Below are 13,510 nucleotides of genomic sequence, written 5' to 3'. Positions count from 1 at the left end.
GGCATTAGCAAGTACCACTTCTGTAGTGGACTCCGTTCTGTACTTACAGCTGCAGAACTTTACTTTTAGCTTTTTCCTCCTTTGTATCTTGGACTTGGTAATTTGCTGAGGTGTAAAGCCCATGCTGGAGAAGTGGGAGCGCTCCCCACTTGTAACGGAGGTGGAGTTCATTGAATGGAGCTGTCAGGGTGCCCATGGGATTATGTTTGTTCTTGGCTTCTGTACTTGAAGTTTTCTTTCTGAGGATGTCACTTACCTTCTTTAAACTTAAACTTTTGGTGTAGAGCAGGTATGTGATATGGTTTAGGTGATAGACTGATTGGAGATTCAGTAACCTAGAATCCCATAGCGCAGAAGTGATGTTCTTTTTAGTTATTTCCAGTTTTCTTTTTTGGTTTCCTTTGAGTCTTTCAAAAAGCAGAAAGGTGGTATTTTGGAGCTAGTGTGTAACACTTCTCCACATTGGAGAACACTGCAGTCTCCAGTTTTCACAGGGAAAGCAAGCGCCAGCTTCAGAACCTTTTATCAGGCAGGAGGACACGGCTAGAATTTAAATAACAACACTGTATTTATTTCTGTACCACCTTTTGTTTAGTGGAAAATGACACTGCTTTTCTATTTTCGATTACTTTTTCTTCTTCCTTCTTAAAGCACAAATAGTTGTAAGCACAGGGGGGCATTCTAGGAAGCACCTGCAGGGCAGTGGAGAGAAGAGACAAAAACGGTGAGGAAGCCAGTAAAGAAGTCACCGCTGTGGGCAGCGGGAGTGCAAACGAGTGGGGAGCTCTGGGAGTCCGTGGAGCACCTGCGCCTCAGCCTTGTCTTACTCCAGAGCAAAGGGAGCTGCTGGGATATTTATACCAAATTCTCCTTCACTGTTACTTGAAGGTCTCTGTGGTTGTTGATTATTCAGAACTTCCAGGCTGTCCCTCCTTCATCAGAGCAACTCTGACAGCCAGAGAGAACCCTGAGGCAAATAGTGGTTGGTGTTGACAGTGGCCTTTTTGGACAGAGTCAGTGGGTGGGCCACCAGCCATTTCCACTGGATTCTCAACTATTCTAAGCTGCTCTTACATCCTCCTCCTCCTAGTAAACAGCAGCCCCATCCTTTGATGCTCAGGCCACAAACTTCAGAGTTGTCCTTGACATCTGTGTCACTTCTCCCTCCAAACCATCAACAGATCTGGTTGGCCAACCCCTAAAATTTATTCGAAATCTGACCTCTTTCACTCCCACCACTGCCACCTGGTTCAGCCCCCATCATCTCACAGCCTCCTATCTTTGCCCACTTCTAACGTAGCAGTTGGATGAGCCACAGTCAGACCACCACATCACTTTACCCAAAAACCCTCCAGTCCCCATCTTACTCAGAGTAAAGGAATAGCCACTAAGGTCCTCTGTGATCTGGCCGCCTCTGTCCTTGTGCGTGTGCATGTCCATGTGTATATGTGTATTCAGTTCTTTTTGTTGTTAGACTTAGGTGTAGTCAAAATATTTGTTCTCCATTCCTTTTAGTGCAGGAATTCATTTGTCAAGATTTTCATTCCATCTTTACAACTACATCCTGGTTGATCGTCTTGTTTTTAAATTTTTACACAGTAGGGGCGCCTGGGCGGCTCAGTGGGTTAAGCCTCTGCGTTTGGCTCAGGTCATGATCTCGGTTCTGGGACCAAGCCCTGCATTGGGCTCTCTGCTTAGCAGGGAGCCTGCTTCCCTTCCTCTCTCTCTGCCTGCCTCTCTTGTAATTTCTCTCTGTCAAATAAATAAAATCTTAAAAAAAAAAAAAAAAATATTTAAAAAAAAAAAATTTTATATAGTAAATATACTTTTTTATAGTTTACAGATATGTTGGTTTTGACAAATGCCTGGAGTGCTGTATCCACTAGGGTGATTCTACACAGGAGTTTATTCTCCCATGCTACCCTTTGTAGACCGTCCTCCCTACCTTCCAGGCCCCAGTCTGTTTCCCTTCTTATAGTTTTGACTTTATTAGCATCATACAAGTGATTCTTTTTTTTTTTTTTTTTTTTTTTTTGAGAATCTTCTAATATGCAGCTATTTTGGTCTGATTTTTTTTCAATTGGCTAAACACATTTTTGATTATTCCATGCTCTTTGAATCAGTAGTCATTCCCTAAGTGTCCTTGAGGATAAATTTAAGCAAGAAAAGTGAGTTGATTTAAAGAAAATACTGAACAATAGTGACAGAGGTGGTACATACATAAGAAACATTTTGAACCTGAATTTAGAAATCAGGAATGTGATACAGAAAGGTGCTAGATAAAATCTTTATGTGGTACTTCTGGTAGTCATTAACCATGTACTCTTGGGGAAGTCAACTCTTTGTTCCCCAGTTTCTGGTAAAACACATAACAAAATACCTGACCTAGTAGTTGTTAGCTCCTATCTCCTGAGATAGTGGTGGTTCATAAGACACATGGTATTTGGGCACCTGGGTGACTCAGTAGATAAAGCTCTGACTCTTGATGTCACCTTGGGTTGTGATACTGGGGTTGTGGGATCAAGCCCCCTTTCCAGGGCTTGTCCCTCCCCTGCCTCTCAAATAAATAAAAATAAAATCTTAAAAAAAAAAAAATTCACAGGGTATTTTTGGCTTTGGGATAGCTCTTTGCTCCAGGGCAGGTGGGTAGTTGCTCTTTTTCATGTTAGCATTTCATTGTTGCGAAGCAGCTGTTGGCCTGGATTTCAGAGTTGTTAGGGACCAGCTGTTATAAAAGCTTTATGAACCTTTGGTGAAGGACTAAGAGCCAGACAGTAGAAATGAGGTAAGCCTCGTTTTAAGTCTCCAAGTCGTTGACGTTTTTCTGTTGGGCTTATCAAGTGTAAGATAGGTAGATCTGAGTCAGCTGTGGTCATGTCCAGGAAGTGCTGATGGTGCCAAAGATCCCTGCAAGTTTCTAGCAACCTCTTTTGTTGAGGTAACGTTTGGACTTTAATCCTCATAGTCCTGTTGTTAGGTTTTCTCAGGGGTGTCTCAAAAGGTTGATTGTTGGGGTTCATAATTTCATAGAACTTTATTGTGGTTCATGGATAGACCATCTTGTCATCTCATTGTCAGTGTATATCCAAGAGTGAGTGTGTATTGGAGAATGCCGCACTGTTAATAGATAATTGGAAAAGGACACCAGTGATGCTTGTTTTGTTTTTATTTTTATTTTTAAGGACGGACTCTTGGTCATTCCTTTTTACAGCATAATTAATGGCTGCTTTAAAAATCCCTGACAGGATTGGTGTTTTCTTTGTTTTTTTTTTTTTTTTTTTTTTTGAAATGAGATAGTAATTGAGTTGTATTTAGGTGGTAGAGTGTCAAGAAATTAGAGCAAATGAGAGGAATCCAAGAGCACAGAATTGCTGTGATTTGTGTATACTTTACATGTGGTATATGGTAATCTTTATTTTACTTTTTACTTTTAGTAATGAATGTTATAACTATTGAAGATTATAAGAGCACATACTGGCCAAAATTGGATGGTGCCATAGATCAGCTTTTAACCCAGAGTCCAGGTGACTATATCCCCATATCCTATGAACAGATATACAGGTAAGTGAAGATTTCATTTGCCTTGGTTTGAGAGGGTATATTAAGGTTCATGACACCTTGAAATATGGCAGTATATGTACACATGTAATAAATGTCAGGTGAGGAGGATCTCTAGGTTAATTGTATATTCCACACTTGGAGGTCGGAGGTTTGAATTATACTTTCTGTATCAGAATTGGCTTTCAAATCAAGGTAGAGTTAAGCCCAACTCTCTTAAACTTCTTCCCATCTCAGCCTGCTACGCCCACTATACATAAGGATGAAACTTTGGAGGTCAGCGAAAAAGATGAGAATGGCAAGTATCTGGTGCAGAAAGACTTTTTGTCTCACATGGAGACCCTAGTTTAATCTGTTGATGTTTATTGACATACAGTCCTAACTATTTTTGGTTATTTTGTTGGCCAGTTCCTGGTAAGTGGAAGCAGCAAATTAGTGAGGACCTGGGATGGGACATGAGATCAGCCTAGTCACAAGGAAGAGGTGACAGGTGTGTTGTTCTACACAAGTGATGCACAAAGAGGTACATTACAAACCTTTTTGTGAGTTAGAAACTTGGTACTAATTATCACTGTCCCTTACTTTGACATTCACTGAAATGAGAGAGAGAGAGAAGCTGGTTTGTGAGTAACTATCTTTAGTCAGATTTTCAGATTATCCCCCAATACTAGATTATCTAGTACTGACAAGATGTGTAATGCAGTACTCAGAAAGATTTACCGCTGGTGGTAATATCTTTCATCTGAACACTGATTGGGGCAAGGGAAATGTCTTCTTAAAAGTGATGACTGGTCCGGGTGTCTGAGTGGCTCAGTCGGTTAAGCGTCTGACTCTTAATTTCTGTTGAGATCATGATCTCAGGGGTTTGAGATGGAGCCCTGGGTTGGGCTCCTTGCTCAGTTCAGAGTCTGCTTGAGATCCTGTCCCTCTGCTCCTCCCCTGTTTCTGTGTGTGTGTGTGTCTCCTAAGATTAAAAAAAAAAAAAAAAAAAAGTTGTATTAAAAAAAAGTTGTGATTGGTCACTTTTTTTAGGCCTGAATTAATTATTTAACTAGTGACTCTATATCCAAAGTATGCATTCCTCTTAGGTTGAATGAAGTGCTTCATTGTTAACTTGGTTTTTCTGTTTTGGTTTTTCCCCACAGTTGTGTGTATAAGTGTGTCTGCCAGCAGCACTCAGAACAGATGTACAGTGATCTGATTAAAAAGATAACTAATCACCTAGAGCGAGTCTCAAAGGAGCTGCAGGTAAAGAACTGATCATACTGATTTTTGCTTCCATGGGATTTTTGGACTGGTTGGAATTAGTACATATAATACGTATTTGGAGGCCTATTAATTTGATAATTGTATAAATTTATAAATATTTCCTAGATGAATATTGACCAAATTATCTAACCTTTAAAATAAATTGTTGGAAAATTAGATATAAATTGTAGAGCTTTTTAGATTGAATATACTTCAGACTTTAACTGATTGCAATTATTACCATGTCAACGTTTCTTTTTTTTTTTTTGCATTTTAATTTTTAATTTTTTTAATAAACATATAATGTATTATTAGCCCCAGGGGTACAGGTCTGTGAATCGCCAGGTTTACACACTTCACAGCACTCACTGTAGCACATACCCTCCCCAATGTCCATAACCCCACCACCCTCTCCCTCCCCCCCTCCCCCCCCCCCCCCCCCCCCAGCAACTCTCAGTTTGTTTTGTGAGATTAAGAGTCTCTTATGGTTTGTTATGTCAACGTTTCTTTTATTTAAAACTTTATTCCTGCTAACTTCAGTATTTGATGGCTTTTGTAATATAAATGTATGTATATTTTCATGTTTTACTGTAACTTTTTTTGGTATTCTCTTTGAAGAGTGGTGTTTGCCTACTAGTTTCTGATGTTTGCTAATATAAAAACAACTGACGTCAGCATTTTGTTGATAAACCTCTAGAAAGGAATGTCATCCCCCCTGTGAAATCTGGGTGGGAGCAAGTAGTAGAAGTACTGGGTTTAAGGAAGCATTTGGCTTCTGATCCCTGCCCCTTCCTGCCTTGGTGACATTTCCAGTGCTTGAAGGTCAGGGACTATCTTTATGCCAGGGCCAGATGGTATTTTAGTGCTGGTATACAAGTACCATGATATGTAGAAAAGGCACTCAGCAGTAGATGAGCAGGGTCCGTACCACACCTAGAAAGAGCTCCCGCAATTCTGTAGCATCCGCAGTTTCCAGCAACTGCTGGGACAGGCTTTGGCCTTGAATGATGTTCCTCACTTACCTTGTGGTCTGAGGTATCTTGGTCTTGTTTACCCCAAACAGTTGTTGCACTAAAGTAGCCTTTTTTTTTTTTTTTTAATTATAGTGAGAGCTATGTTTATCATAGCCAAATAATATTTTTTCCTGCTGTTAGAGTGTAAACTACTTTCTTTTCTTTTTTTTTTTTTAAAGATTTTATTCATTTATTTGAAAGACAGAAATTACAAGTAGGCAGAGAGAGAGAGGAGGAAGCAGGCTCCCTGCTGAGCAGAGAGCCTCATGCGGGGCTCGATCCCAGGACCCTGGGATCATGACCTGAGCTGGAGGCAGAGGCTTTAATCCACTGAGCCACCCAGGTGCCCGTAAACTATTTTCTTAATCCTTTTGGCACTAAATATGAAATCTTTACTCATATAGCAAATATGTTACTCATGTAACAAATACAAAACCTAGGCATTGTATTTAAGTTGTAGATGAAACCCAGGATCCATGCATTCCAGCTTTTGATTTTTTTGCTTACTGATTCTTGACTCTACCCTTGCCCTTATTTCTCTCATCCAGTTTATTACCAAACCTTGTTTACTCCCTATTTTTCTCTTGGCTCTTGTCCACCTCTGTTCACTTGCCACTACCAGTCTAGGCTACCATCCATCGTTTCAGTGTTTTACCGAAATGCTCATCTTAGCTGGCTCTGCCTCTGATCTTCACATCTCTTGCTTGTTCTTCATTTCTGTCAGAGTGGCTGTTTCTAAAGCACAAATTTGATGATCATTTTTCCGTTAGATTGAAGCTTAAACTTTTTAATATGATTTAGGAAGCCTTTCATTATCTGATTCCTTCTTATTTCTGTGGCCTGATGCATTACGTCTCTGCTCCTGCATACTGAACTTTTTCACTTCCTCGAACAGTTTATGTACTCTTTTCACTTCTTGGTTTTTGCCATGTTAACTTGACTGCCTGGAACACTTTGTTTTGCTCTGCCCTCTAATTTTTTTTGGTCAGTGTGAACATACCATTTTGGCTGCAGATTGGACATCATTTGTTTTGGGAAACATTCTCTGATACCTTGTTCTCCCAAGCCTGGGTTTGGGGGCCCCTCATCTGTGCTTCTGTAATACGTAGTATATTATTGTAGTTCATCTGTGTATTTCTTGTTTAGCTGTGTCTGTCCCTCCCTCTGTCCCTTATATTCTGAGAGGGCAGAGGAACATGTGTGCCTTCTTTGTTATTGTGTTGTTAGTACCTGCTGAGTGAAATGTATATCTAATATTTACCAATAAATAATTTACTGCTTGTTTGAATAAAGTTTTTCTAGTAGAAATCTGCATGTGATCATGCTTTTTAATATCAAGTTTTGGGGTTCAGGGAGTACCAAGGCTTTCATTAGATAAGCAAAGAACTCAGTATCCTCAAAAAGGATTGTTTTCTTAACACTTGTTTGCTATTATTAAAATAATACTAAGTAATCAAAGACAGAATGCAGGACAAAAAGTACATGACTTGCCTTATTTATATCTATGAAATGTGAGTCGGAAATTATATTATACTTGGGCTCTAACTCACATATAGATCATAAATTTGACAATAGAATTGTGATTCGCTGAATTCATTTGTCATCTTGGAGTTTTTTCTTGAGTGGATTTTTCTTTTTCTTTCTTTTCTTTCTTTTTTTTTTAAAGATTTTACTTATTTATTTGACGCACAGAGAGAGATCACAAGTAGGCAGAGAGGCAGGCAGAGAGAGAGGGGGAAGCAGGCTCCCTGCTGAGCAGAGAGCCAGACGCAGGACTCGATCCCAGGACCCCAAGATCACGACCCGAGCTGAAGGCAGAGGCTTAACCCACTAAGCCACCCAGGCGCCCTCTTTTTCCTTTCTTTTTAAAAAATTTTTTTTTTTTAAGATTTTATTTATTTGAGAGAGAGGGAGAGAGAGAGCATAAGCAGGGGAAGGAGCAGAGGGAGAGGGAGAAGCAGATTACCTGCTGAGCAGGGAGCCTGGCATGGGGCTGCATCCCAGGACCCTGAGATCATGACCTGAGCCAAAGGCAGATGCTTAACCGACTGAGCCACACTTGGCTACATTTTTGCCATGTGTTTGTTTGACCAGTTGTCAGTAATGAAGGTAAACCTGTTACTTACCCAGTTGGGCTCTCTGGGGTGCCAGTACTTTGAAATCACTAAGGTTCATAGAGTGAGTTTCTGAGGTTTTGGAGAATGGTCCCTGTTAGTATGTCTAGAGTTCCCTTCATTCTTTATCATGAATGTCTGATTGATCGTTACACCTTACTTTATTGATGCACCTTCATTTATTTAGCTGTTGTTGGATTGAGGAGCTTTTGCATTGCTTCCAGCCTTTGGCTGTTACTAACAGTGCTGCAGTGTTCGCTACATGTGAACATACTGTGATTCATGAAAGTTGTACCAAAGCTGCATTCTAACCATTTACATGTGTATCAGTGAAATGTCTGTTTCCCCCCCACCCTTGCTAGTAAAGCATATTACAAGAGTAAATAATTTTTGCATTATATAATAAGAATTTTGATTAAAAACTAAAACATAAGAGTGCTATCTCCTTTGTGTTAACATTTTTGAAAACCATCCTGATAAATGTAATATATGATGTAAAGCCAGGGAATTTAGTTGATTTTTCAATACATGTTCTACTTGGAGCTCAGCAGTATGGCCTGAAGGAAAAATCTTACTGCAGAATGATATCTTTTGTAAGATTATAAAGTCTAACCATTATTAAATGGCACGGTGAAGTGAATGAAAACATGGGGACCTTGGTTTCGGTCTCAATTCTGCCATGCAGCTGCTGTGTACCTTTTGATTAAACATGATAATATAAAATTGTAAATTTTCTCAACGTCGAAATGAAACAGCTTTACTGAAGTACCTGGTTGCTCTAAGTAGCGTTCTAAACGCGTGTCCTATCTCCTCCTTAGCTGGTGCTGCTTTGTTGTTTTCCCAGGTGCAGACTCATTAGTGTCCACCTGTGTGGAGTGTTCTTGAGTCTTTATGCTCCCCTCAGAACAAAATAGGCCACTGTCATTTCTTCTACTGTGGACTCCTAGCATCTTGTCAGTAATAACCCTATCAGCAGTGATTGTGCTGTATTATTTCTGAGTCATGTCTGGCTGCCCCACAGGTCCTCCTTTGAGGGCAGGGACTCTGTCATGTGTCTTTTTAATCCTTCATGTCTGGCACAATCACAACTCAGCAAATGATTGTTGAGTGATTGCTCAGCAACCAGAATTGACCTCTACCATGGAAAGAGTAGCGTAATTAATTTCATATGATCACTAATCTTTATGTCCTCTAGATGTTTAGGCATTTTATTAATTTATTTAGTGTTCGGTTAATTTGGTTTATTAATTTATTCAGTGTCACAGATATGTAACATAATGTTCTTTATTGAGACCTTAAGGGTGCTTTTCCTGTGAAACAGAACAGGATCCACGAGCCAGAAAAGTTGTATTTGGTTGGAACGGTTTTGTTTACCACTCTGATTTTAGAAATGAAATATTGTTATTATGAGCTAAATGGATGAGTTGCATTTGGCAGATAATCAGAAATATAGTGCCAGTGTTGATAAATCAATAAGCTGGACCTTCAGGGTGTGGGCCTTTATCTTTCAAGGGTATCTTAAAATAGTTGCTGGTTTGTATGGTTTACGTGTCAGTAATTTATTCATCTCCATCAAAAGTCATGTTCTAATGGGGAGACTGAACAGTATATGAAGTAATGTTCCATGTTCTCCAGTTATTGACTTAAAAACTAGAAAATACTATTTTCAGAGATTTCAGAAGATTTTAATTTGTTAAACCTAAATGTCTTTAATTAAGAGTATAATCTCATGTGCTCCCTCTTAAAAATTGTTTCTTTCTTGAAAGAAACAATGACTTTTCTAGTATGTCAGTAACTTTATTTGTTTTTAAAGATTTTATTTATATGAGAGTGAGAGAGAGAGAGAGAGAGCATGAGCAGGGGGAGGGACAGAGGAAGAAGCAAGCTCCCTGCTTGGAGCCCGATCCTGATGCGGGGCCCATCCTGGAACCTGGGATCATGATCTGAGCTGAAGGCAGATGCTCAGCCAACTGGGCCACCCAGGCATCCCTCACTTCAGTAACTTTAAAAAGCATTTTTTGTTAAGTTTATTAAGTTACTAAAATCACTTAACTGGCCAACCCCACTTGGTATTCTGCTTGCTATTATATTACATTGCATGTAATATAATAACTTACATTACATGTAAGTTTCTGCTTTTCTGTCTACTACGAGGTTGTTTGAACTGTGACAGTGTATTTTGCCTTAGTTTTTTAAAAAACCATTCTCCCCTGCCCCTGCCTTTTACACTTAACTCCTCTCTTCTATAAATGTGATAAAGTCTCTCTTAATATATTTTCCTTTTTCCATGTCTCCAAAATCTCAGATGTGAATTGCCAGTCATGATTTTTTTTAATTTTTTTAAATATCCCAATGACTGCAAATAGATGACAAGTGTCCTAGCTTAGTGAATAATATTCTCTAAGTTTTGAAAAATTCCGTTAAAATTTTTAGCAATCACTGTACTTTTGGTTGAGGGCTCCGACCCGAGTCTCTAAATGTCTGTTGAACATTTCAACTTGGATTTATTCTTGTGGCTACCTCTTCTTACGAATTCCTCGTCACCCAACTAATTTTCACACTCCAGACTTGAGATTCATGTTCATCTTTGACTCCTTTTTTCTCCCTTACCTCTTGTTTCCAGGTGATTGTCAAGGTTGATAGAACACTGTCCTTTCACTAGTCTCTCCCCTTTCCTTCTCCATGTCATTATTGGCATGTGTCTCCAGTATTCTCCTAACTGATTTGTTTTCCTCTGTTATTTGTTTTTGGGTGAATAAACTTCTAAAAACACTAATTTGATGGGCATTTTTTTGTTCAAAAACCTTAAAGACTCCCCGTTGCCTTTCTCAGTTACCATTGATTTTTCTGATTAGTGTAAAAAACTGAGCTGGTTGATCTGTTGAAGGGGTTCCTAGGGGGCAACCTGATGTAGCGAGGGCCTTCCATCCAGCTGTGCAGGGGACTCTGTTAGGTATAGCAGCAGATATGTGATTGATAAGACTAGATAATTTGGACCAACCCTCCTACTGATAACAATTTAAAACATAAACGAGGTTGCTGATAAAACAGTAAAGAATTACAGAACCAAGATCTGAGAGAGGAAGGAAACCCAGAGAGAGGAGTGTAGTGTTTCAGCCATTTTTCTTCTAGTGGCACTTGTTTATTCTGGAAGAGGAGGCTAATAGGCTGAGAAATTTAATAGTGTTTTGATGGGCTTATGGGAGTAGAATGATAAAAATTGGGAATTTAAGGTCCATCACACTTGAAGGATCACATCCCACAAGCATTAAGAATAATAAGTTATAGACTGTTGTAACTGGAGCCTGATTCCTGATCCATTAAGATGATCTGGATTTACTGGTGCCTCTAGTTGCTTACCAGAAGCAAAAGTAAATTATCTCTGGAGAAAAATGACATTATCCTAGGCATCAAATTAGTTGCCTCATAGTTCATAAACAGTATCTGACACTCAGTCAGAATAACTAGTCTTATTAGGAGGTGAGCATAAAAGTAAGAGAAATGGTAAAATACATTTTTAGACAAGAATTGAGAGAATCCATCACCAGTGGTCTCTAACCTTAAAGAAATAATGAAGAGTGTTTTTCAGATAGAAAGAAAATGTTCTAGATGAAAACTTGGAGAATCAGGTAGGGATGAAGGAACAATAGAGAAAATAAATACGCAAGTGTAGAATAATAATGATAATGTCTTATATGGCATAAATTATAGTTAATCAAAACACATGACAGTTGCGTGTAAGGTGGATGGGAGTAAATGGAGGGGCACCTGAGTGGCTCAGTTGGTTAAGTGTCTGCCTTCAATTCAGGCCATGATCCCAGGATTCTGGGATCGAACCCTGCATCAGGCTTCCTGCTCCTGCTTCTCCATCTCTCTCTGGCGCTCCCCGTGCTTGCTCTATCAAATAAATAAATAAAACCTTTTTTTTTAAGATTTTATTTATTTATTTGACAGACAGAGATCACAAGTAGGCAGAGAGGCAGGCAGAGAGAGAGAGAGAGGGAAGCAGGCTCCCTGCTGAGCAGAGAGCCCCATGCGGGACTCGATCTCAGGACCCTGAGATCATGACCTGAGCCGAAGGCAGCGGCTTAACCCACTGAGCCACCCAGGTGCCCCAATAAATAAAATCTTAAAAAAAAAATGTTCTAAGGCCCTAGCATCTTGTAGGAAAAGGTAAAAGTACTAATTTAGTTTATTAGACTGATATAGTAAGGATGCAGTTTGTAATTTTAGGGTAACCACTAAAAAAATGGTAAAAGAAAGTGTAATAAACAGGATAATAGAGGGAGAAAATGGAATAATTTTGAAAATAAACAAGGAAGTCAAGAAAGGAGAAAAAAAGGTACAGAGAACAGATGGGACATATAGAAAACAAACCATAAGATAATAAATTTAAACTTCCATGTATCGATTGTTATGTGAAATGTTGAAGACTACTTTAAAAGAAGTAAGCAGATTATTAAACTAAATGAAATTCTGCAACCTTACTAAATGCTGCTAATAGGAGGCAAATATTTAGCATAATTTTATAGGCAGAAGGATTGCAAATAAATGATGGAAAAAGATACACAAACATTAGCCAGAAAGAAAGATGATATAACTACATTGATTTTGTTAAAAGTGGTAGATTCAGAGCAAGAGGTATTATTGGATATAAAGAAAACTTCTTGTAATAAAAAATTCGAGTTCCAGGGGCGCCTGGGTGGCTCAGTGGATTAAGCCGCTGCCTTCGGCTCGGGTCATGATCTCAGGGTCCTGGGATCGAGCCCTGCGTCGGGCTCTCTGCTCCGCAGGGAGCCTGCTTCCTCCTCTCTCTGCCTACCTCTCTGCCTACTTGTGATCTCTCTCTCTGTCAAATAAATAAAAAAAAAAAAATTAAAAATTTAAAAAAAAAAAAATCGAGTTCCAGAAAGGTGACATTTCTAAGTATACATCCAATCACATAGCCACAACAGTTAACAGACCCCTAAGGATAAACAGACAAATCCACAATCATAATGAGAAGTTAACACATCAATGACATTAGTAGCATCTATTTCAAGAAATTAGAAAAAGAATACAAAGGAAACCCAAAAGAATACAAAAGGAAGAAGAATTAGGTCACAATCTTTGCTAGTAGACCTTGGGAACAATAGTATTCAGGGAACTGTCGTTCAGAGCAGAATAAGAAAAGTGCCCTGTCTGACTAAAAGTGAAATAATCTAAGCCAGATGGAGGAATAAGGAGGAATCAGCATTAAAGTGAATCGCCATGGGGGGTCCGGGTGGCTCAGTCAGTTAAGCATCCGCACGCTCCCTGCTCAGCCAGGAGTCTGCTTCTCCCTCTCCCTCTGCCCCCTGCTCATGCTGTTTCTCTTGCTCTTTCTTTCTCAAAGAAATAAAATCTTTAAAAAATGAATGCCATGAAGGGTGGGTGTTTGGGGAGGGAGCTATTTAGGCTGAGAGAATGTCATAAGCAAAGGCTGTTTTTGGAGAGGTTTGGATAGCAAGTAGTGGTTCTGTGAGGATAGAGTGTGGTGTTTGAGGGAGATTGGGAGGAGATAAGGCTGGAAAAAGAAGATTGGAGCCAGTTTGTAGC

At 39.4% G+C, this 13,510-nt stretch overlaps 1 protein-coding gene across 1 annotated transcript in view; it reads left to right on the top strand.

The window, feature by feature from the left end:
• CACUL1 (CDK2 associated cullin domain 1) overlaps positions 1 to 13,510 on the top strand; it is a 77,383-nt gene that overhangs the window by 21,814 nt on the left and 42,059 nt on the right. Inside the window, exons 2-3 of the mRNA XM_046026723.1 lie at positions 3,435 to 3,561; positions 4,704 to 4,806. Of these exons, the coding sequence (XP_045882679.1) occupies positions 3,435 to 3,561; positions 4,704 to 4,806 (230 nt within the window). The remainder of the gene's footprint in view (positions 1 to 3,434; positions 3,562 to 4,703; positions 4,807 to 13,510) is intronic.

The sequence above is a fragment of the Meles meles genome, chromosome 13, assembly GCF_922984935.1.
Source record: "Meles meles chromosome 13, mMelMel3.1 paternal haplotype, whole genome shotgun sequence".
NCBI lineage: Eukaryota > Metazoa > Chordata > Mammalia > Carnivora > Mustelidae > Meles > Meles meles.
This window is presented reverse-complemented; position numbering and strand designations above follow the sequence as displayed.